The 25,516-nt window shown below is 37.4% G+C and overlaps 1 protein-coding gene across 11 annotated transcripts in view; it reads left to right on the top strand.

Moving 5' to 3' along the window:
* The first annotated feature begins 1,086 nt into the window (after positions 1 to 1,086).
* Positions 1,087 to 25,516, top strand: part of LOC128026877 (eukaryotic translation initiation factor 4 gamma 1) — a 47,110-nt gene continuing 22,680 nt past the window's right edge. For 4 of the 11 annotated variants that reach the window (XM_052614161.1, XM_052614144.1, XM_052614135.1 and 1 more), the window contains exons 1-5: positions 1,088 to 1,563; positions 19,617 to 19,696; positions 19,873 to 19,991; positions 20,080 to 20,187; positions 20,274 to 20,306. In XM_052614161.1, coding sequence (XP_052470121.1) covers positions 19,917 to 19,991; positions 20,080 to 20,187; positions 20,274 to 20,306 — 216 coding nt within the window. In that variant the 5' untranslated portion in view covers positions 1,088 to 1,563; positions 19,617 to 19,696; positions 19,873 to 19,916. Of the gene's footprint in view, positions 1,564 to 19,616; positions 19,697 to 19,872; positions 19,992 to 20,079; positions 20,188 to 20,273; positions 20,307 to 25,516 lie in introns of all 11 variants that reach the window. The other 7 variants (XM_052614176.1, XM_052614170.1, XM_052614212.1 and 4 more) reach the window with 3 other exon arrangements.

Below are 25,516 nucleotides of genomic sequence, written 5' to 3'. Positions count from 1 at the left end.
ACATACAAAACTATGTGAAATATTCAGCTATATATTCGGCTCTCAAATTGATGCGAAAATAGACTGACACTTTACATTTCAGGCATTTGTCAAACTTCAAAAAATTCATTTCCAGTATTATTGTATTGTATTAAATGAAACATTTCATGATGCATTTTATAGGATCATAATATTTTGTTTAGTTTATTGCTCCATATTTTTATAGCTATGCCTCAGGTCAGCTATGAAGGCCTATTGAGTGCATTGGAGGGATCTGCTCCACTCTCATGGAGTACTTGCTTGGTTTAACACTTTTCCTTCCAGACTCTTGATTGAACTGACATCTGTGGTTCTTTATCAAAAATCACGGGCTAGTCTATATCAGTAAACCCCTTATTACTCAATGACGACTCCATGTTGACGCTCTCTAATTGAACATAAATTTTTGAGGTGCCGGCTTACATCTGCTAAATAAATGCTAGTGCAAAACTGGCTCCCATTTCATATGTTGAATATTTAGAAGTGTCTGATGCAGCTCTGAGATATTATAATATAGTCATTCACGGCACAGATTAATTTTGCACAAATTAAAAAATATAAAAAATAAAAAATAAAAAAAATAAATAATATATATATATATATATATATATATATATATATATATATATATATATATATATATTGTACCTTTGACATAGAATTTATATATAATGACATGTAATTATTAATTTTTTACCAGCTGCCTAATTTGTGCCCTACTGAATAGAGATCACAGCATTAAGGTTGGGTGGGAGAGGTATAAAAATTATTTAGTTTGCTTAACCTTTTATGTCAATTTACTAATAATGGCATATAGAATATCGTTTTTTTTTGTTTGTATATGTAGTATTTTGTGAAATAGATTCAGTTCCCTGTTGATTTATGCTCATTGCTCACGGTGCGTTTTACTGCATTCCTTGTTTTAGTTTTAATTAAATACGTACGTATTCATTAGATTTTTTTTTTTCTGTATGCAAATATTTCTAAATCAACGTTCATAATCTGAAGTCTGTGTAAGTGGAGGAGACTTTTATTATTGCTCCCATGTCTACCCTTGGCAAATGACCCCGCTGCGCTCAGGTTGATTAACCCGGAAGTACCCACGCGGCGCACTGAGCACTCCGTCCGGTTCCGCGGGCTCAAGGGGAGAAACGCCGAAGCACCATGGCTCTATTCTAATCGCGTTAATAAAGAGAAGTGTTATCAATTTACCGGCAATCCGTCACCATCCGCGCCTTAAACATGGACCTCCAGTCAAGAGGCTTGTCCTGGAGGCATCAACTTTGTCAGTAGTAACATCTGAAAGCTGTATTTATATTTTCCCCCCATACTGTCACTTTTTTTTGCCTTTGCACGCTAACGTTACACGGGATTTAAACCCAAGTATCAGAAGCTAGCAACCACTTCTCATTTGATGAACCCAAATATTCATGTGGAAACCAAGACGCCCTCTGTTAATAACGAAAAATAACAACAAAAAAAAAACTAACTTTCAAGAAACGCGTTGACGAAGTCCTCGAGTGTTCCCGTCTGTCCGCGGCGCCGGTAAGTAATCACTGTCTATGCTAACTCTGATAGCCGCGTTTAAACCGGTAATCGTAGCGGCCAAGCAGGCCTAGACTGATTCTCACGACGGGTTTAATGTTGGTGGGGTGGTCACGTATCAAACCTTTTTTTTTTAACTTGTCACTGGTTATTTCCTAATTTCTCTCCCTGTTAGCCCGGTTGTGTGTTTCTGAGGAGTTATTTCCCAACGCTTCGCTTTTTTTTTCAGTTTCACACACTCATAATGCTCATATTTCTTGGAGTCAGTCCTCTGAAATTTGGGGAACACAAACTCTGCACCGTTTTGTCCCGTTGAGTTAACATAGCCTATAGACGTTGAATTGCTTGTTCTCTGGTATTTTAGGAGCATTTGTGACCGTTAAATGTCACATGTGACGTATAGAAGGAATGTCGGTAACGTAACGTACACAAGACGCTAGAATAAGTTTGTGCGGTAACTTACATGGAGATTTTTTTCCCTCAACAAACTCAACTCAAACCCGATTTATTACATATGATAGTGTAAACGAACCGGCCTGACCGTCGGCTTTCATCATGTCATTCATTTATAGGGGGGTAACGTAAGCTAATAAGCTAGTGCGGTGAAATCGACAGTTCCCTTCACATTTACCGAGGCCCCGGTTTGATTTTATGGTTTTCTTCGATGTTTATCGACGCGAGTTTTCGTCAGATGGTGTGTTGTGTTCGTTAAATCTGGGGCTGGAAATAAAACGATGTTGTTTGGTATAGACAGCGGAGCGGATGCGAACGTGTCAGTGCCATATGGAGGCTAGCGCTGTTAGCCACACTGGCAGTGCATCATGGCTGCGGTGTGACACGTCTTTAGAAGCAGCACACTGCTTTCCTCGCACTCCTGGGAGCCTAGCGTGCAGAAAACCTTTTATATTTTATTTATCTTTTATCAGCTCTAGTAGACTGTTATGCAGTGAATATGTGAACTTATTTAAAAAGCGTTTAAAGCTATTTGGAAGTTGCAGTTTCAGTATATTGAGGAATTTTATATTTGAATCAGCCTGTTTGATTAATTTATTTCCTCGTGGCTCGGTCATATGAACCACCATAGTGCGATCAGTTGCTTTAAGGTGTAGTTAAATCCCCAAACTTAAGTTTTTGTTTTATATTTGCTCGCTTTCTAATGAGAATAAAAATGTAATAGAAATTGACAGTTTCAGTTATTCTCTTTCAATGGAAAAAAGATGCAATGGAAGTGGATAGTGAATGTGTAACATCTTTTTTTTTATGCAAAAGAAAGTAATTTATGAGAACAATGCGAGGATGAGTTTTCATTTTCCAGTATAAAATATGTATCTGACATTCGTTCATATTTATCTAGTTTTGTTTTTTGAATTTTCTTGTGGAATTTGTGAAATGCTTTTATTGAAACAAAAATATTTCTTCTTGGATTACTAAAGCCCAAAGCATTTTTTTGTGTGTGTACATGACACTCACAGCCCAATTTTTCTAACAGTACATGTATGTGCAGTTCACTAGTGGTGGGAATCGCACCTCACGATACAAATCATGATACATAGCTCACGATACGATATCATTATTCTGCTTGGGCTGCATCAAATTATTTTGATTAACGATTATTAGACCGATTAGTCAACTAATCATCGGTTATTTAACTGATTAATCATAAGAAATGTATTGATATTTCAGCTTTTGCAGTTTGCAGCTTTTGCAGTTTGTTAGAATATACATATTATAACAAATAAAGGTAGCTACCGTTTTTCAAAGTCATTATGTAATTACAGTTATACAATTAAAATATATATATATTTGGTGCACAAAATGAGATGAGAGAGAAACTCTCTTTGCCATTTAATTAGCTATATGAGAAAGCAGCTGAATGACAAATCATTAAGCCTATTAGCATCTATTTTTGTAGGTCATGTAAGAAACAAAAAAGTTTATTGATGGGATGTTTTATTTTTGAAGAAACATTTTATTCACAGCATAATCTATCTTAAAATACCTTATAGGGTTATAAAGCGGTCATGAGCTAGATCAAACCAAACTAAAACGTTAATGAAATCAGTGCCCACTGCATAACACACACTTGCAATATCTGAGAGACTGATAGCATCCAGTTTTGTTGACATAAAATTGGATGTGCTGGCGGCACTCTCTCACTCATCTAGTTAGTGATGGAAATCCACCTGCGATCCGATTGGAGAAGTTAGGCTACTCAAGGGCTGAAAATGCACTCAGCAGTAATAAAATGATCGGTGCCTAAGGCTGGTGACACACTGGCTGCATGGCGTGAGCGTGGCGTTTCTGCTCCGTGGCGGCTGCTTTGCATTTTCTGTTTCTTTACACACCAGAACTGTGCCAGACGAGGTGCTGGCGTTCTTTCTCCCGTTCTCTTTCACAGACGCATACACGTACTTAAGCACACGCGGATACATGACCATTAGGGCTGTACAATTAATCAAAATTAAACTTGCAAAGGCGATAAATTATGAATAAGCAGAAGCTGCGATTGTCAGTCGTATCTTTCAGTGAAGCACAGTTCTGTGATCGGTAGTAAATCTCCATCCAAAGGCTGGAGGGCAGTCTCACGCAAATTATGAAATCCAATTATTATGAAATCCAGGAAATGCCTATCATTGGAGCTGAATAAACAGAAGATTTAACTGCTTTCATTGGTTCAACGTGACTAATTAACACATGGTGTTGCTAAAGCAAACTGGCAATATACGATATTATCATAAATTATATCTATGATGTAATGCTAATCGACACAGTCATTATCCCTGCTTAGAATACAATGAAATATTGTGGATTTATTTCACTCGACTGAAGTTAAACTAAGTAAAAACCTGTTGTTGAATCTGGTATTTTCACGTGCTCCCAGATGAAGCAGCATTTACTACACAGAGCAATAGTTCACTGAGATGGCAAACAGCTGTCATTATCGCAAACATTTTAGTTCATATCCTAATCCTATGATTATATTGTCTGCAATTATGAAGGTGATTTTGTTTCATAGCTTGTCAGAACTACGGCTTTGTGTAGTAAATGCTGCTCCACCTGAGAGCAGTTGGAGAATTACTGCTATTCACAGAACTGGCTTTACTGACAAAATGTGCATGACAATCGCGATTATTCACATTCGATTAATTGTGCAGCTCTAGTGACCAGAAACTTCTTGTCAGCGATGCTATGCCCCGCTAATTTATCAGTGAAATCGTTTTGCAGCTTAAAAGTAGAGTTGTTCCGATTCCGATACTAGTATCGGAATTATCTCCGATACCAAAACAAATTCTGGTACATGAACCCATCTACCGATCCGATACCATTTTCTTAAACAAGACCTGGTTATGACCGCTAGCTTTGCCTAACCCCTGCACGGTTCTTCTTCGCTGCTCAGAATGCATTGCAAACACAGGAAGTGCTGTGTTGCCACAAGCAACCCATGTTTAGAGCAGCGAAGAAGAAATGAAAACGCGTTAGCAGCACTGATCTATATATGACTGGATCGCTCATCTCATTCTAAACTGCCAACATACAGTGAAGCCGCTTCTATATTATATATCAGTGGTTAGCAGTATGTCTCTGTAGTATCGGTAGTCCCCGACTCCCGAGTATATTCGGTACCCGCAGCTGCGTTCAGTCACTTCCGTGTTAGTCAAAGCGCAGGGCTCCAGACAGTAGCTGAATATATACTAGTGTCTGTGAATATTAAACTGCAAAATACTATTTAAATATTACTCCTGCAAATTCTACATCTCTGTGGGTAAGGCGCAGATGCGCGGGAGTTCGCTGTTTTGTCTCTGCCATGTGTCACTATATGAGGACACAAACGCATAAACCGTCACTTCATGAGAATTTACCATTTCATTTGAGAAAACTGTCATATCATAAACACAGACACTCAAAGATCTTCATGGCAGCCCATTAAAATAAATGTTTGGTTTAACATGAGTAAATTGACAATATATTAAGCTACTGTTGTAGCCTACAGTAGATTTAGCTATGTCTCTATGTAGTAATAATAATACGTCTCTATTAATAATAATAATTATGCCTAGATGGTTACTTGTTTTTTTACTTGTTTTGTTGTAAAGAGATTGTCTGATTAATATATATTTTTTTATATTCCTAGACTTATTTGTTGCAGTTTTTTATACAGTTATATTGTAAAACTAAAATACCTTTTTTAGTTTCCGGTGTTAGATTTTTGGCTGCATTTGAAGTTCTTTTTCGCTTAAGAAAATAAACAATACTGTCAAATTCATGTCGGATAATAAAAATACTGTAATGAATACAGTAGTTCACCATGTATTTATTCATGTTTTATTAAGGGATCAGTCTGAAGCACACTATAAAATAATTCTAGCAATTTACACAGGGCTAGTAGTATATACAGCTGTATTTAAAGATACACACCCAGGTATCGGCTCAGTACTCTGTATCGGACGATTCCCTGAGCCCAGGTATCGGAATCTTTATCGGGAAGAGAAAAAGGGTATCGGAACATCTCTACTTAAAAGCTACATGAAATTTCTCTGTAGCAATGTTCTTGTAACAGTTTAATTTAAAGATTTGCTATTACTAGATGTGCTGCTGTTGAACACTGCTTATAGAAGCACAGATGCAGGTATTCACACGTGCTTAATCAATCTCTCTCGCTCTCTCTCTCTCTCTCTCCCCTTCTCTCAATCTCTCTCTCTCTCTCTCCCCATGTTAGACTGCATTAATAACTGCATTAGCCTGCATATCAATGGACATGGAGTAATAAAGGCAGGAATCTGTTTGTTTGCATTTTATGTCGAGAATCGTTCATCCAATCGACTTTACGTGTGGTAGGTGTGTTGCTGCGGACTAGAGCCCGTTTTGGTTTGATTACTTGGCCTTATTGCATTTCTTAATCCATATTACTATGAAGGAAAAGTATATTGCTGACTGACTGCAGTCCCAGACTTGTGCCTTTCTTCCAAGATCCGCCCATACCCACTAGATGTGGGGATGCTCAAAACGTGAATTTTGAATGGACAGGAAATCGCTCTTTCCCTTCTTTTTTTTTCAGTGACAAATGAGAATCGTTTCCAGATGTCTGACTTGCTTTGCTTTTAAGTAAACAGCAGCTTTAATTTTCTTCTCAACTTCTTGTTGACTCCATTTCTACTACACACCACCGTTCCCCCGCCTGTCTCCCGCAAATTTTTCTGACCACCCGCTTCCGTAAGATTTGCGTTGTCCCGCGGGAACCCAAACCCAATGAAGCCCTCTACTGCGGACCCAAGGGAGTGCAGTGTCGCATTCTGGTTCAATATGGACAAGACACATACAGAATGAATGAACTTTTAATAAATTACAGAACAGTGCGAGTCAGAAGCAGCACGCCTCACACAGGCAGTGCTTATATGCTCTGAGAACAGAGACTGCATTAGTGATACAAAACACAGGTCTGTTGAGAGCAATACTTTTAATATAGACAAATAATTTTCAGGCTGAATACAGGATTTTTTTTTTTTTAGGACTGCCGTATACGCAAGTATTTTCCAAGTAAATTGAGTGCACATTTTTTTCATGTTGAAAAATTACATGCTGGATAAAAGCAGCAGTTTATTTTTTTATTTATTTTTTTTGCTTAATATACTATCAACTCACAATTTACAGAATTCAGGTGATTTTTCAAACTTGATATGCTGTTGTGGTATGCCAGTTTCAAATCACATATTTGGCACACTGATGTTGTCTTATCCTCACTCAATTTAAAGTGCTCCCACACAGCAGAGGTATTGGCATTGTTGTCTTTACCAGATGAACTAAATCATGATGTTCACTCATGGGCAATTCATATTCAAGGGTGAATGAGAACCATTTCGCGGGGGATGCCAGGTGTTCGAAAAAGAAAAATATGAATATTCGAATCTCAAAATTGAATATCGAATGCAAACCCACCGAACGAATATTTGAAAAATGGAATATTCTGGTCCAGCCCTACTTGGGTGCTAGCTTATGTTTATGTATGTTTGGAAGGTGGCCCAAAAATGTGTTTTTCCCATGTCATGAAAAGAGGTAAATACAGTCCTGCTCTGAGTGCTCTGGAAAGGAGGTGGAAATGGCACAGGAGCGATTTTCATGCATTTTTACACTGTGAGCAGGCAAATCTATATAAAGGGCCTTATTGTTGTAATTAAAATATTTAGGGCTGAAACAATTCCTCGAGTAACTCGAGTTACTCGATTACAAAAAATGATCGAGGCAAATTCCTCTGCCTCGAAGCCTCTTTTAATTTATTTTAAATCTCACGTCAGGTTCTTTCGCAATGATTTTTTAATGTGACACATTGCGTTTACGTCACCCACAAAGTGGAAGGAGACGCAAGCGCTGCATCCGAGATACTGCAGGGAGTCAGCAGTGTTTTGATTAGAGCGCGCGGGCAAACGTGAAGAGAACGTCGTGGCGTGTGTCCATTGCAAGATAGAGCTGGCATACAACAACTAGGGCCATATGATTTCCGCGATGCAGAAAACGCGGAGGGAATCGCGGAATCCAGTCATAAAAACGGAGTTTAACGGAGTTTAACAGTTTAATGCGGAATGGCACGAAATTTGACAAATTGTAAATGAATTAATCAAAAATAGGTAATTGCACTTACATCAAATCAAATATGGACTAATATCTGTAAATATTAAGCCGGAACAGTCTATTTAAATATGAATCCTGCATGTTCTGCGTGTCTCTGTTAATGAATGGAGCAGAAGCGCGAGTTCCTTTATCACACACACTGAAGCGCGCGTACTGTCTAACTAAATAAGGATGTGAACACATGAACAACATCTCCAGAACTGCACTGACAGTCACTTCATGAGCATTTGACCGTTGTCACATCACAATACAAAGAACTGTAAAGGTACGTCGACCCGTCAAAATAAAAGTCCGTTTTTTTAAAGGTTTAATCACACAACATTTCTTCCATGTTTTATTTTTAATAGTAAATCCCCTTTGTTTACCAAAAAGTTAAGTTTGCTTAATTTTTAATAATTAAAAGATAAATTAAATTAATGTTTTATGTGTTTAATGTTTAATGTGCATCTCAGAAAATGCTTTATTTTAAACCCCAACTGAATGGCACTTAAATGAACTTAATTCATCTGTCAACTTTATTGTCATTGTTCACATTACGAGTACAGACAGAGAAACAATGGGTAATAATTAAATGTTTATTTTTGATGTATGCAATGCATTTTATGCATTTAAAAAGTAAAAAAAAAATTATAAAAAGGAAACTTATTTGTTCATTTTAAGAGCCCCAGGAGTCTTATTTTCTCTCGCATAATTAATATTGCACTTTAATTAAGCAAAAACACATTTTATCCGATTACTCGATTAATCGATGGAATTTTTGGTAGAATACTCGATTACTAAAATATTCGATAGCTACAGCCCTAAAAATATTGATATTTGGCGGCAGATATCCATTCTCGTATCGCATGGAGAAGGACAATATTTTGCCATATCGATAGTCCCATCCCTATAGTTCACACGTGCAATGTATGTGTGTATATATATATATATATATTTTTTAAACCAATCAAATGGCTACTCTTCCCTGGGCCACAGTCAGGAAAAAAATGGAGGGCACAAAACAGTGACCACAAATTACTACTGAGCCACTTTCACACTGTACGTTGGACCCGGCAAATTGGCGGAACATTGCCGGGACACCTTGTGTGTTAAGCAACCACGTTTGACCACCAGGATTGATTCCGGCATTGAACCCGGGTTGGGGACCTAGTAACATTGCCGGGTTCAACCTGGGACGAGCACTGTGTGAACAAAAGTCAGATCTAATGCCGTGTCGAAGTGATGACGTGCATTATCGCGTGACTCTTTTACCGGCTTTTTTGAAGGAAGATCTACGTTCGCAGCGAAAAATGTGCAAACTGTAATGAAGCAGAGGTCAGTTAGTTCCTCACTTTCCGCTCTGACGGTGAGATCGTTTGCTTGCTTCAGTGAAAGTATAACGTGCCTAATGTTTTTGACTCATACATTACACGTCACGCCCTGATGGTCACGTGTCATTACGGGATCTTTACGGATTGTGTGTGAAAGCACGCACATCCTGGGTAATCACTGGCAGTGTGAAAGTGCAAAATCTACCGACCCGGGAACAATTGCTGGAACACTTTACCAGTTTATTTGCCGGAATAGCAGTGTGAAAGGGACTCTGGAAACATAGACGCTCATTTTTACAAACAATTTAAACTAGGATTCCTACAGTCCTAGTTTAAAGGTCCCGTTTTCCGCGCTTTTTTGAAGCTTTGATTGTGTTTACAGTTTGCAATATAACATGTTCATGTTTCGCGTGTAAAAAAACACAGTATTTTTCACACAATTCACCTATCTGTATACAGCTGTTTTCACTGTCATAAAAACAGGCTGATGTCTTCCTTGTTCTATAAAGTCCCTCCTTCAGAAATACATAACGAGTTCTGATTGGGCCAGCGGTTCCTGTGTTGTGATTCAACAGCAGCGGAGCGCACGCTGCCTTCCTGCAAACACGATTGGACTAGTTTTGGAGTCGTTTTGAGAAGCAAGTGGGCAGGAGTGTGTGCTGGAGATGTATTTCTAGTCACAGGAGAGTTTTTACTGATGAGATGCGTATTCGCATAGGCGAATTGTTAAATCAAATATTTCGCTTGGCATTGAACTTTGAGCTTTAGAATTTTACAGATATTATTTATACTCTTACAAGAACATTACACATTAACTAAAGTTTAAAACATGGAATCACGAAGAAGGGGACCTTTAAATTATTACAAAGTAGGGATGTGCAAATATATAAATGCGATTTTTCATGTGCATCTCGTCAGTAAAGGTGCTCCTGTGATTAGAAGTATATCTCCAGCACGTGCATTCAGATCAGGGTTGCCAGGTTATCAAAACAAATCCTGCCCACTTGTTTCTTAAAATTAGTCCAAAACTAGCCCAATCGTGTTTCCAGGAGGTTCCCCGATTAAAAATTGCATCCCAGGGTTAAAATACACATTTTTTGGCAGGGTTGCCTTGGTAAAATTCGCATTTTAGGGGCTAAACATCAAGTATTTTCCAGTGTTGGACTTGGCAACACTGGTTCAGGTGGAGCGGAATTTACTACACAGAGCCATAGTCCACCGACACACTACACAAAATTGCTTTTAAAATTGACAAAGAATTGCCACCGATTTTGAAATAGATTTTGTTTAGATTGTCAGTCAACTACATCTCTGTGTAGTAAAAGGCCAACCAGTATTGCTAAGTATGTGGTTGTTTTTCATGTCCATGGGTTGAGGCGACCCCAATACATGTTATATTTAGCCCCTAAAATGCAAATTTCCCCAAGGGAAGCCCGCCAAAAAAATTTCGTTTTATCCCCAGAAATGCAGTTGGGCTAGTTTTGAGAATCGGGCAGGTTTTGTTTTGAAAACCTGGCAATACTGATCTGAACACACGTGCTGGAGATATACTACTAATCACAGGAGTGCCTTTACTGACAAGATGTGCATGAAAATCCAAGATGTGCATGAAAATCGCATTACTTTTTTTCACCGCCGTATTACAAAGAATAAGTTAAACAAGCTACAAAATATTGCATTATAATGACAGATGAATCACATTTGGTTATGAACGCAATATTGCATTGTCAGTGAACTATGGCTTTGTGTAGTAAGTGCCGCTCCATTTGAAAACAGGTGATGGAAATTTGCTACTAATCACAGAACAAACTTGATGAGACGACACATGACAATCGCATGAGATTAATTGTGCAGCCCTAATTGTGTGCTCTACAAGCCAGTGGCAGTTGTGTGAGCTTGTAATGGGTATTTTGCCATTTCTCCTAAATGCATTGATCATAGCTCCACAACTGGATCCTGGTGTTCCCTCCCCCCACCACCCCACAAACACTTCATCTGGATGGCTGGGTATCGGGCTATATTGAACACATGCTTGGCCTACCCTCCCCCTCATGACATTAAATGTCCCATGTTTAGCTCATTCCTTCCTAGGTTGTATACGTCCTACTTTGATTATACTCATGACACCAATGCCTTTCTGCCCTTCTGTCCTGCCTTTTTTGAGTACAAAATTCACAAATGCAGTTTGGCCTTGAAGGTCTCTTGGAGGCTTTCACGTTCCCTCTGTCAGAAGCACATTCCCCACATGCTTCAGTTCCTCATCATCGCTCTTCCTCCACCTTCTGTCCTCTCCCAGAAAGTCAGTTCTTTTTGAGAGGGTGTTTATTGGTTGCCATCTGTTGGAATCATTAACCCAGAGCTGGATTGTAAGTCCTGACCTATTGTGTGAGGGTCTCAAGGGGCAGACAGACACACCCAGAATGTAGAGCCTACATCTCTCTATCCCCTGATCATAGCTCTCCGGCTGCTCTCCTGTGGCTTTCTCATCCTTTCTCAGCTAATATGATGGATTGTGTTAAATGCCCAGTCTGGCTCTGTGTTTGAGATCTTAAGGGTGTGGCTTTAACTCAATTGACCCTAGTAGACCCGCACCCATTCTTTACTTGCTCGCAGAGAGCATTCATTCAGGCTTTTCTGGGAGTATAATCAGGTACACGGTGTATGTTGTTGCAGCATAATTGAAGAACTTCATGATGTACATACTTATTATGTGTTCAGTAGGGCTTTTTTTTTTTTTTTTTTTTTTTTTTTTTTTTTAAAGAACTGGAACCTTGAGCAATTTTTACGTTTTGGTTCCAAAAACGGTTCTGGTGCGACTCTCGTGACCAAGCACTGTGAGGTGTGTTGTGCCGGTGTTCTAATGATTAGCTTTTCCCATAAAGGATGCCACAAACCAAATAACAGAAATGCTGTCCTGCCTCTTTAATTATTGAGCACATTGTTTCTAATGAAGCGCACTCCACCGTTTTGCTGGGCCACATCGCGTCTTTAACTGCCGAACACGTTTCCCACTACTGTACGTGCATTGTGCCTTTAATAACTGCACATTGTTGTGTCTGACTGTGGATGAACAGGCAGTGCGCAGCACCTGTCACTAGGGCTGGGCGATATATATATAAAAAAAAAGATATCTCGATATTGTCAATTTTTACGATATTCGATATATATCTCGATGTTTGCATTTAAATAATACAAAAAACATGATTTTCTTTTGCCCATAAAAAAAAACAAAACAAAAAACAATTTAGATTAAACCGCTTAAGCAGTTAAAAAAATCTAGGCCAAGAGATCACTTACTGCTTTTTATTAAATTAATACATGTAGGCCTATATGTAACTGAAGCAGTGCAAATTAAGTACAGAAAGTGCATTCTGTCAACTTTTTAGTGGATGCAATTCACAATTTATACTATGCAACTGGGATTTAATTTTTTTAACAAGTTTTTAAGCTAAGAACACAAGTCTGTCAACTGTCTGCGGTTTTAAGAGAAGCTCTGTGGCATGAAACTATGTTCCTACTGACATTAAAAACCCTCTTAGATGGGGAGCTAGTTGCTGAAGCACATAGCTATTTCTTATATATAAATATATATAAATGAATACCAAAGACTTTTGCATTCTCTGTCTATATTATGGAAACTGGTAAACATATCAGTGAAATTCCCCAATAGTAATTCCAATTGGCCATAGCCTATGTTTCTCTACTCAAACATCAGCGGTCGAGTAAGTGCATTTATTTTGCGATCACAAATGCAAACAATACAGTTGAGATCTCACGACAGAACACAGACCGGCTGAACGACACTTTCATTAGATCGCTCAATTCCAGCTTGTTAGTGTTTTCAGATTATCGTCGGCGGCTCTTCCGCAATGAGGAGTGAGCACGTTGCCAGATTGCGCATGGTTGCCAGATTGCTTAAAATAAACAAACACCGGGCAGAAAATGTATCCTTGTAACAGTGGAGCTCTGATTCGGAGATTTAAACTCTTGTTATCTGGCAACCGCTATCATTAAGCTCTCATAGTAGAGGGGAGTAGAGCAGTTACAGGTTTCTTTTTTGGACATTCGGCGCGTTCTTTTGGGAAAGTATGCTTGAATTTGAAATATTCAATATTCCCGATATATTCACATTTTACATCGTCGTCAAAATTATTCCAATACTATCGCTAATATTCGATATATCGCCCAGCTCTACCTGTCACCATAAATTACATTATATTTGTCCCATACTTTCATTAATATACATACTGACTTAAGCTTGGACCACTAAATAAATAGGCTGCCATTGTTATGCAAGTATGAGGGTTAGATTATTTAGTGTACAGGTTATGTCAAGAGCAATAAAGTGATGCATTTTAAATGTTGAAAAACGTGAAAACCCCTCATTGCATCACACCATCTCCTGACTGCATTATTTGTAAAATTATGGTTTTTGTGGAGTGTGTATATATAGTTATACGTATATTAGTTTATAATACATTAATTTTGGGAAATGAACAAGTGTCTCAAATCTCAAGGGACTATTTAGCCAACCAGCTTATTCCTGCATGAAAAACTAAATGTTACTGATATACAGTGTAAAAAGCATCAACTTTGAAGCAAATGCTGATTGATGGACTAGCATTACTCAACATTACATACTACCTTCCAGCAACACTACATTTAATGAAGGTAAAATAGTAAAAAACATGTTAGTTTAAATCGAACCAAAATCGGAACCTAAAAAATTTGGATATTGAATTTTGATGTTGCCACACTTTCAGATTAGGTTGACCGTAAGTAATAAACAGCTTTGAGTAGTTGAGTATTGTGCATTTTTCCTTGCCACTTTTTTACGAGAAATTATTTTAGAAAATATCAAAAGTGAAGGTAATTCAAATTTAAAATGACTGAAGGTATAACACCTAGACTTTTATTTACTGTAAAGCAGCTTTCAGCCTTTCACCATGATGCAAACTTAAAATATATCAGACATACAGTAGTAGTTCTTTACAGGTTTTTTTTGTTTGATTCCACTGCTTTTCTATTTTTTGTGCAAACATGAATATGTTTGACTATGGTGCGCTTGCGTCTCTTGTAGTGTCTTGTATCGATGTTAGGGGTGTCACGATTTCGATTTTAAATCGAAATCGATCGAAATTAAGTCACAGTCTCGAACTTCGAATTAAAAAATGGAATCGTCGATGCTGCCACGCCCCCATGTTGTATGACGGCAAATCAATGACAAAAATAACCGAGCATTCAACTGATGCTGGCGCGCGCGCTATATGGCTTCCGCGAGAGGAAAACTGAATCGGATGCGAAGAAACTGGAGCCCGCGAGCTCATTTCCCATATCCTCGCGCTCGATCATCTCACCTCTGCTCGCGCGAACAATTTTATTTTTGTCAGTCGTGGGGTGGGGCTTGCTGTTTTAGTTGTTATCTCAAATGTCATTGGTTATTCCCCTTTTCCTAAAGTCAGTATTCGACGCATGTTAGAAAATGAGTAATAATTCACTTGACTTGACCCATGACTTCATCAGTGGACCAGATACATGCGAGTAATCATTTCTTTTGCTTGTTTAATTTATTTTTGTCTTTAATGTAATTTAATGCATTGTTTATAGAGTAGATCTTTTGTAGATACTTGATTTAACTGGAATTCTTCTGATTGCTAGTGATTGCAGTCTTGTAATAAGAGGTAAACATATTTTACAGACTGTAATGATGCACACACACACACACACACACACACACACATACTGTACATACATACATAATATATATATATATATATATATATATATATATATATATATATATATATATTAGTGCTGTCAAAATTAGCGCGTTAACGCATTCGATTAATTTGAAATATTTAACGCGTTAAAAAAAAATAACGCAATTAACGCGGTTGCAGTTTTTTTTATTTCCAGTTGTGGCCTATGTGTGTTCAACGTGCAAAGAAATATGGATAAGACCAAGGAAGGACTTTTAGACGGAAAGTTTCAGTATAAAACTCTGCCGGATTACTCTTCAGTCTGCCACAAGAAACATTACTCTTCATTTAGTCTGCCACAAGAAACAGCAACATTAAAATCATGAACTCAAATGTCATTGTTTAAAAAAAAACAAAAAACAATGACTGTAACAGTGCGTAAATCAGACCTTTCTGTAACGCTAACGTTAATAAGCTTAAACGAAAATAAAGAAATAATTGTGTAGCGGAGTATTTTTTGTACACAGTGCCGCGAACTGTCAATCACTCCTGTACGCGTGCATCACTGTCCTCGCAGCTGCAGAAACTTGCGCTCTCTCTCTTCATCAAGCTTTAAAACAAAAAGGGGACAAAAAGATCATATTGTCTTTGTGCATAGGCTATAGATTAATTAGATAAATGAATATCTAAATTTGTGCCTTGCCGTCTACCGTATTTTTTTAGAATTTAGAAAAAAGATGCTGCAGCCAATGAGCAGCCAGCGGGGGCTGCAGGACGACTCAACCTCCGCAGACAGTTTTTAATGTTTATCAGACAATAAATACTCAAGATTTTGCTTTAGTATAACTCACAACGAGTTTCACACACCTTCTCCGGCCACGTTGAGTTGTTGACACTTAACAGTGGGAAAAGCGACACATGCGCTATTCACTTGTGTAACTTAAGGGTGAATGGGTAATGTAGTTTCTGCTCTGGGTGGGATGAATTAGGAAGCTTGCATTGTGAAGGGCGCTCTGAAAATCGGCAGTGCAGGTAAAAGATTAAAACCTCTATTAAAACAGATGTCCAAATGAGCGTACCGGTACGCTACAAGCACGTTCCTGGCGCACGGAGAGGTGGCGGTATGCTCAAGAGCTATATTTGGAAGTGGCGGTACTGAGTACTGGTGCATACCGGCCCACTTAAAGCACTGGCAATGACTATACTTTGGAATTTTTTTGCAGTCCACTTAGAATTCAGCATGAAAATCATTTTTGTTTTTTATTGGCATTGATTGTTTTGAAATTCAAATGGTACTTACATGCCTGTGTTTTTATTTCTGTAATAAATATGGCTTTCAAGCCAACAGTTAATTTGGAGGATATTGATGGTTTATTGCAGGTATGCTGTTTACATGAGAAAATCTGTGTTACAAGTTAAACAAAAATTCCAATAAACAATCATATTTTGAATTTAAATAGTTTCTTTGTCTTGAGTTTACATTAATTATTTACATTTTACATTTACATATCCAAAAAGTTTCAGTCTTTTAATTGCGATTAATCGCGATTAATCGCGATTAATTTTAAAAAATTGTGCGATTAATTAGTTAATTTTTTTTAATCGATTGACAGCACTAATATATATATCTAAATGAATGACAGTGAAGTGTTTAACAAGCATTTTATCTTTAATCTTTTAAATAGATACATCGTAATATTTGAAGGTTAGTTTAGTCATTTTTTATTGTTTTTGTTTGTTTTGTTATGAACTTGAATGTCATCTTTTGTGACTGCACTTACAAAAGAGAAACTGGATGGCAGTTTATTTTAAGTTTTCAATTGACTAAAGATATAAGTTATTGTTACATTATGTTGTTAATGAAAGTTTTAAATTTGACAGTGTAATGTGGTACATTGCAAACAAAGGTCAGATATTATATTACATAAAAGTCTAGTTTGAAAAATGACAATCTGTGCTTTAAAGAGAATAATTGTAAAAATCGAGAATCGAACCGTGACCTTAGAATCGAAAATGCAATCGAATCGAGGATTTGGAGAATCGTGACACCCCTAATCGATGTTATTGGTTACTTCAGTAACACAAGCTTAATTCAAGCTGCCTTGAAAGACAAGTGGAGGAGGAAGATGAAGCCGCTCCATGTCTCCTGAGAGCTCATCTTTACAGACTGAGATGATCGAAGGTCAAATATTAAAACATTTTTGTAATACACAGCACGACGTATTGCATACAAATCACGGCGAGAGAGAACAAAAACATACAAAAGTATAAACATACATCACATATCAGCCAAAAAAACATAAGAATAAAATGGAACTAAAGAAAAAAGGGCCAAAATCTAAACAAAATTACACAAGGAGATCAAAGGCAGAGCAAATCTAACAGTCCTTATATCTTTCTTATTAGTAGATACTGAGATCACAAATAGTTTCGAGATTCAAATAGTTTTCAATTTCTTTTAGGAAAACAGAAGACACGTTTACAGTTGGACAATATGCATTTGTAAATGTGAAATTTGCTTAGGAATGTTTTTTTTTTTTTTTTTTTACAAAACTGATATTTTATGTTTGTGGGGTCGGAGTCATACTTTTTATTGATTTTATTTTATATAACATTTTCATATGTAATTAGAAGCCTGGCAAAATCTTACACTTGACAAACACACCAATATCATCCCAAAGTGAGTGTAGTAACATGACCAGAATAAAACTTGAATAAAAAGAGCATATGTTAAGGTCAATGTCAGATTTAAATCTTTGTATAAACTTCTTTACAGGGTAGCACCTGTGTATGAGCTTAAAGAAATTTTTCATTTTGTTTGTGAGTATTTTTGCGGTAGAGACCAGATTTAATCATTGCGAGACTCTTCCAATATGTACTTCCAGGCTAGAAAGCACCTGTTCATCAATAGGTCACTATCCAATCAGTGTAGATCTGTTAAGCCCGCCCCCACAAGAGGTTTGTGTCAAAACACCAAACGAAAAACTGGGAGACGCAAGCGAAATCTGTGGCAGTGCATTCAGAATCCACAATTAGCTGAAACGAATCTTTGAAACCTATTAACAAAGAGTGGAGGGTATTTGAAGAGCCTGTTAAATATGTGCAACAGAGTTATTTTTTTTTTATTTTCATTGTTTTTCTTTTGAAGTGGCATATTTTAGATAGTTTCTGAAAAAGCTACATTCAGTTTTATAAAGTTATGTTCGTTTTTTTTTTTTTTTTAAGCAAATTCAATTCCATAAGCTAGCAAACTTGTAGGCTGTTGTAACTAATGGTGCTGACGACAGTAACTTGTGATTTGAGTGGGAGAAATTATGCAAATATGATCTAGTTATAGTGTTAGAGGAGGGGCCATGTTCGATGGCTCACCGGAGCCACCATTTTAGCCCCGTCCCCCAAAAAATACTGAACACCGAAATGGTGAAAAACTGTTTAATGATTTAGCTCCATTATTCAGTACTACAGAATTTACGGCCTTTGTAATGGTTCAGCAATACATTTGCAACATTTATAATGTGAATGAGAATTTACTTTACAGGGACTTTGATGTTTAAATGTAAAATTTCATATTATTAATTTTTATTTATTTTTTATTTTATTTTTTTTTACTGTGATTTTGGTTGAAAAAATGCATCTGTGGTGACCATAAGGGACATTCAAAAATAAAGTCTTACTGACCCCAAATGTTTCAATGATGGTTTACATGACAATCAAATATTTGAAGAATTACACGTTGTACATCACGATGAGGCTGATTCTACCGTATTTTTCGGACTATAAGTCGCACCTGAGTATAAGTCGCATCAGTCCAAATATACGTCACGATGAGGAAAAAAACATACAAGTCGCACTGGACTATAAGTCGCATTTATTTAGAACCAAGAACCAAGAGAAAACATTACCGTCTACAGCTGCGAAATGGCGCTCTATGCTGCTCAGTGTAGACTACAGGAGCACTGAGCAGCATAGAGCGCCCTCTCGCGGCTGGAGACGGTAATGTTTTCTATAGGTTCATTTCTCTTGGTTCATTTCTCTCGGTTCATGTCAAATTAATTTTGATAAATAAGTCGCAGGACCAGCCGAACTATGAAAAAAAAAAAAAGTGACTTATAAGTCCGGAAAATACAGTTGCTTGATTTTAATTTGAGTCTGATGAAACTGGACTATGATTGCATTGATTTAAAGTTATTTTAGTCTAACAAATCAAGTTTTTAAATTGCATACAGTATACATTCACAGAATGGATCATAGTCTTGTTGTACCTACTTGAAAACAGAACTTGACTTGACTAAGAGATCTGATTTTAGTTGTAATGTGAGCATTCCTATCCGGTTGACTGATGCTAATTGATGCTAGTAAAAAATTTTTGTTTACTTTCTCCAGTGCAAAGGAAATTAATGGCCTCCTTATTTCTCTCCAGGGTGAATTACTAGCACACTACACAAGGAGTCACCCTGAGGTCTTGTCAATACCCCAGAGATTCATAATACTAATTTAGAGGTATGATTTTCACACAGTATAAATACAATAATATGCATTTTTAGATGTTTTACTTGCATGGTTGTTAAAAATAATTTGAGTTGGCAATGGAAAGCCCAACCTGTCAGTACTGTTTTAAAATATGGTTGGTTGTATCTGATTATTACTCATAAAATCATGTTTTCCTGATTCACTAGTTTGGCAGGCAAGTGTGAGGCCCCCTCATGCAGAACCACAGGAAATGAATAAACCACCTCAGCCTATAACAGGACCCCCTGCCGTTCCACACTCCACCCCATCACCAGGACTGGCACAGGTGAAAGTGGAATCAGAGAAGCTTTTCATTTTGATCGGGATTATATGAATCTCCTTTAACATTATCAGTGTTTTCATTTCTTCTACAGGCTGCCTATCCCCCAGGTCAGCCTCCCTCGGTTGTTTTTCCCGGGCCATCTCCACAAATGAACACTGCACAGCAATCTAGACAGGTACACTGTCTTCAAGCTATGACCGTATGTTTTTTTTTTTGTTTTTTTTTTTGGCTTAGCTAGATTCCTGCTTGTTTGAGAGAAACTGCTACTTTTTACTTTCCTCCCAGTTCGCTCCAGGGCCTCGTGCTTTACACCAACAGGTATTACCAATTTTCATAAAGTGGATCCTGCTTGATTTCTGAAGTCTTCTGTCTGTACAACCCACCTCCCCCCACCCCACCCTACCCTACACACACACACCAAAACTAGTCTATAATAAACTACAGGTTATTTTGCAGTTAGGTGCTGTTCTTGCTAGTTTTGTGTATTCATTAGCATTATCAGTAGGGTTGGGAATCCATATGTTTAATGTGGTTTGTTTTTATTTTATATATATATATATATATATATATATATATATATATATATATATATATATATATATATATATATATATATATATATATATATATATATATAATATTTAAAAAAAAAATCGTACTTTCAAAGAAGCAAGCTTCAACAAAAAAAGCACTAAACAAAACATTTTTGTTAGAGGTGGTCACCTGAAATGGTCTTCCAACAGTCTTGAAAGAGTTCCCCGAGAGATGCTTAGCACTTGTTGGCCCTTTTGCCTTCTGACTTTTGGTCTGTACTGTATCTTGATAAGTAACCACTCCATTCAAGTCTCCTGTAGAGTTTTATAATTTATTTTAAAATGTTCACCATAAAGTCTCTGTTTTTGAAAAGTTGAACTTGTATTAATTTTACATGGCTTTCAAAACATGCAGCTCTCTTGTGCGAGACGGGAGTCCAACGGTGTCCCTCTAGAAAATGTGTGAAATATACGTGCTGTGTGAATGGCTTGGTATCAGCTTTGATGTAAACAAGAGCTTCTCCACATTGATCTTTTTTTTTCTAGTGGCTTAAACTGGATAAGCCAACATAAACCTTATAATGCAATGACACTTATATCGTCATCACATCTCGTGCTCCACTGATAAAGGTCAAGTAGTATACTGTGGACGTCCGCACACCATCTGCATTGTCATTTTCATCATCCGCGTGCAGGCGATTTTATTATTTTTTTTAGTCTGCGTGAACGGTGTGTGACCGTAGTGGTACTGCGTGTCGAGCTTGTCTGCCTTTTGAATGTCTGTGCACGAGACTAGATGGATAAAACATGGAATGTGAAATATACCCAGGGCTTATAAGGCAGCCTCCTTAATGCACACTTAAAAATGTTTTAGCATTCGAAAGTGGATTTAAAATTTTATAAATATTATATTATTATTATTATTATTATTATTATTATTATTATTATTATTATTATTATTGATTTTATATATGTATTTATTTATTTAAATTAGTGGTGGGCATAGATTAATTTTTTTAATCTAGGTTAATCTCACTGTGATCTTGAAATTAATCTAGATTAATCTAGATTAAAATGGCTCATTCAAATTCTGCCGAAGGCATTCAGAATATATATGCTACCCAAATAAAATTGACAAACCTTAAGTCTTTGAGAAGGGGTTTATCAAGCTAGGTGGTGCATTAGAAAAGGGGCTCATCTCCTGTTTCCAAAATCCATCACAAAGTGCTTGAAAAAGCTGTGAACTAATTCCACATTACACAAGGTGCAAACAAACTTACGCCTGTTTCACACATACTCCGCCTGCAGTGCGTATGCGTTCCATATTTTTTTACGCACCCATGTTAACGGATTCCAGTTGCGTTCCAGGATCGTTGCGTCTGCAGCAGTGATAATTTATGTACCGAGTAGCGGACTGCAAACGCGTCCTGTGTGAAAGCACATTGAGTCCGTGCTGCACCACATACGTAATGCACACGGACTGCATATGCACTGCAGACGGATTATGTGTGAAACAGGCGTGAGCAGGGCCGTAGCTGGGGACAGCGGGGCCCCGGTGAAGGTTGTGCCAGTGGACCCTGTTTGAAATTGTTTAATTTTGTATGTTCGTTTATTTTTATTTATTTGTGCTATTTACACAATTTTTTAGTTTTTTTTTTTCAAGTTTGTATGTGTCAAGGTACAGAAACCAAATAATTAAATGTAAAATAGCACTGGGTAGTCTTCAATGTAAAAATGAAATATACAATCAAACCTACATTTATTCAGACATCTTCAACATTTCTCACATTATTACAGTTTTGCTATATATATATATATATATATATATATATATATATGTATGTGTATATGTATGTCTGGTGTCTGAATAATTTTTGGTTTGAATGTTAAAACTACAAATTAAGTCGAGCAGTGAGTGATTTTCATTTTCTTGGATTAACATTACAGCAGCCAGTAGCTAAATTAGGTGCGGTCACTTTAAGAGACGATGAACGCATCCAATATAATACACATTTTTTTCCTCAAATGTTTACTTTCACTTGAGAAATAACTGACAGTTTTTTCATAATTTCCAAGGTAGATATTTTGACACATTTTGTATGTACAAAATTTGGTGTTCAAGTGTTTTGAGACTCCTTTCTCTGTGTGATCCCTGAACACCAGAACACCGCGAGTACTGAAATGGGCACTTTCACATTTTTTTGTTTGTTCAAACTGCGATTTGTATTGGTTCGTTCAGGTGCAGGAGGGACTTCGAGGAGAACATCGCAGAAGAGAGCTCGGTTCAGTGTCGTTGTCCGTGATATACAACTCTGTCTCTGCGTGCACACAGAGCGAGTAACCAGCTGCTCAGTTCAGCTTTTCCGCGTCTTGTGTTTGGATGCTTTAATGTTTAAATCGACAAGCGGTTAGGCTTAAAAAGACGTGGAAAAAGATCATCTTTCGTGACGATGCACAGCAGTGTCCCGTCAACTGTCCTGAGCATCTTTTTAGTCTGGCCTCAGTGGTATTGGCCCCAAAAAACCATATAGGTCTGGCTCTACATGCAGCTAATAGCTACTTTTACATTCAACCAAAAAATCTGTTGAAGACTCGCCAGTAGTTGGACTGATGGCTGAGTTAGACTGAAAAGCCTTCTTATAAACAACTTAAGTCAAATAAAATTTTAGTTCGCTTGAAAGGGTTGAGGTAAACCTGAAATAACCTGATCAATGTGGAAAAAAATTCAGAATGTAAACACTTCCCAAAATGTTTATTTGCGTTACAAACTGGTCAGACTGAATGAGACCGAATATGTTTGACAAATGTTGGTAGAACTGAACGTTCTAAATCATATAATGAACAAATATCAAACTTTTTTTTTTTTTTAATTCCCAACCCTAATTGTCAGAGGTTGCATGTTTTAATAGCTGTTTTACTCACCGCCTGCGGTTCCAACACACGATCGTGACCCTTTTTCGTTGGGATTGCATCATCCTTAAGAAATAAAGGATACGTCCGTCGTCAAACTGGGCCTTGTTTGTAAAACAAGCATCTTCGAAATGCAGGGAACAAACAAAAACACTTGCACAACTCCGTTGATGCTCTGTAAAAATAAACTCCATCCACTGGTCCCTTAATGCTGTTTTTTTTGGTAATCTGTGCAGGGTTGTCTTGCCCTGGCAACCAAAAACACACTTCTTTTGTGACTTTTCGCTACGCTCTCGCTCTGATCAGTGAATCGCTCTGATCAGTGAAATGTCTGTGCTGCTCAGCCTCGCTATACTGGAGCACGCGCTCCTCCGGCAAAAGTGCCCTTAGGACCCATATAAGGAAATTCCGCTCCATCTAACGTCACACAGAGCCATACTCGAAAAAAACTTTCCGAAACTTGACAAACCGGAAGTAGTATTTTGGGAACAAAAATACTCCTTCAAACGTACAACTTAATTTTTGAAACTTTGTCCATGTTTAGCATGGGAATCCAACTCTGTAAAAAACTCAGTATGCATGAAATAGCATTTCACCCCCCCTTTAAATAGACTGTTCCAGCTTAATATTTACAGATATTAATCCATATCGTGATTTGATGTAAGTGCAATGACATTTTTGATTAATTCATTCAAAATTTTGCTAATTCCGTGCCATTCAGTGTTAAACTATAAAATCCATTTTTATGACTGGATCCCACGATTCCCTCCGCGTTTTACTGCATCGCGGAAATCATAGGGCCCTAGTTGTGGTATGCCAGCTCTATCTTGCAATGGACACACGCCAAGACATTATCTTTACGTTTACCCGTGCTCTCAAATCAAAAAACTGCTTACTCCTTGCAGTATGCGAATTCGGACTCAGTGCTTGTGTCTCCTTCCGCTTTGTGGGTGACGTAAACGCGTTGTCACATAAAAAAAAAAATAATTGCGAAAGAAGCTGACGTGAGATTTAAAATAAATTAAAAGAGGCTTTGAGGCAGAGGAATTTGCCTCGATCATTTTTTGTAATAGTAACCAGCTGCTCAGTTCAGCTTTTCCGCGTCTTGTGTTTGGATGCTTTAATGTTTAAATCGACAAGCGGTTAGGCTTAAAAAGACGTGGAAAAAGATCATCTTTCGTGACGATGCACAGCAGTGTCCCGTCAACTGTCCTGAGCATCTTTTTAGGCTGGCCTCAGTGGTATTGGCCCCAAAAAACCATATAGGTCTGGCTCTACATGCAGCTAATAGCTACTTTTACATTCAACCAAAAAATCTGTTGAAGACTCGCCAGTAGTTGGACTGATGGCTGAGTTAGACTGAAAAGCCTTCTTATAAACAACTTAAGTCAAATAAAATTTTAGTTCGCTTGAAAGGGTTGAGGTAAACCTGAAATAACCTGATCAATGTGGAAAAAAATTCAGAATGTAAACACTTCCCAAAATGTTTATTTGCGTTACAAACTGGTCAGACTGAATGAGACCGAATATGTTTGACAAATGTTGGTAGAACTGAACGTTCTAAATCATATAATGAACAAATATCAAACTTTTTTTTTTTTTTTTAATTCCCAACCCTAATTGTCAGAGGTTGCATGTTTTAATAGCTGTTTTAAGTCTCATATTTTCACCATTTCCAACTTGTTCTGTGTGCCACTAATCTTTTCTGCTGTATTGCTCAGGCTGTTTTTAACTGCATGTTGGAAGCTTGATTTCACTGCTGATGGCTAACTTTACTGCTGCTTCTTGTTGTCTGTTTCTCTCTCACACCTTCTCTCCACTCTATCTCTTCTGCTATTTGTGTGGCTCAAGGTTGGATTCAGGTCATTGCAGGTAACTGGCCCTCTCATCTCCCTCTGTCCAAAGCCAATGTAATCAGACTGTCAAGACATTTAAAGAAAAAGCAAGTTACCTGATTAGAGCCTGGACGATATATTTTTCAGCCAATATTAGGGTTGTAGCTATCGAATAATTTAGTAATCGAGTATTCTACCAAAAATTCCATAGATTAATCGAGTAATCGGATAAAGTGGTTTTGCTTAATTA

Source organism: Carassius gibelio, chromosome A2, assembly GCF_023724105.1.
Source record: "Carassius gibelio isolate Cgi1373 ecotype wild population from Czech Republic chromosome A2, carGib1.2-hapl.c, whole genome shotgun sequence".
Taxonomy (NCBI): domain Eukaryota; kingdom Metazoa; phylum Chordata; class Actinopteri; order Cypriniformes; family Cyprinidae; genus Carassius; species Carassius gibelio.
The sequence above is the reverse complement of the archived record's forward strand: the minus strand, read 5'-3'. Positions and strand labels throughout refer to the sequence as shown.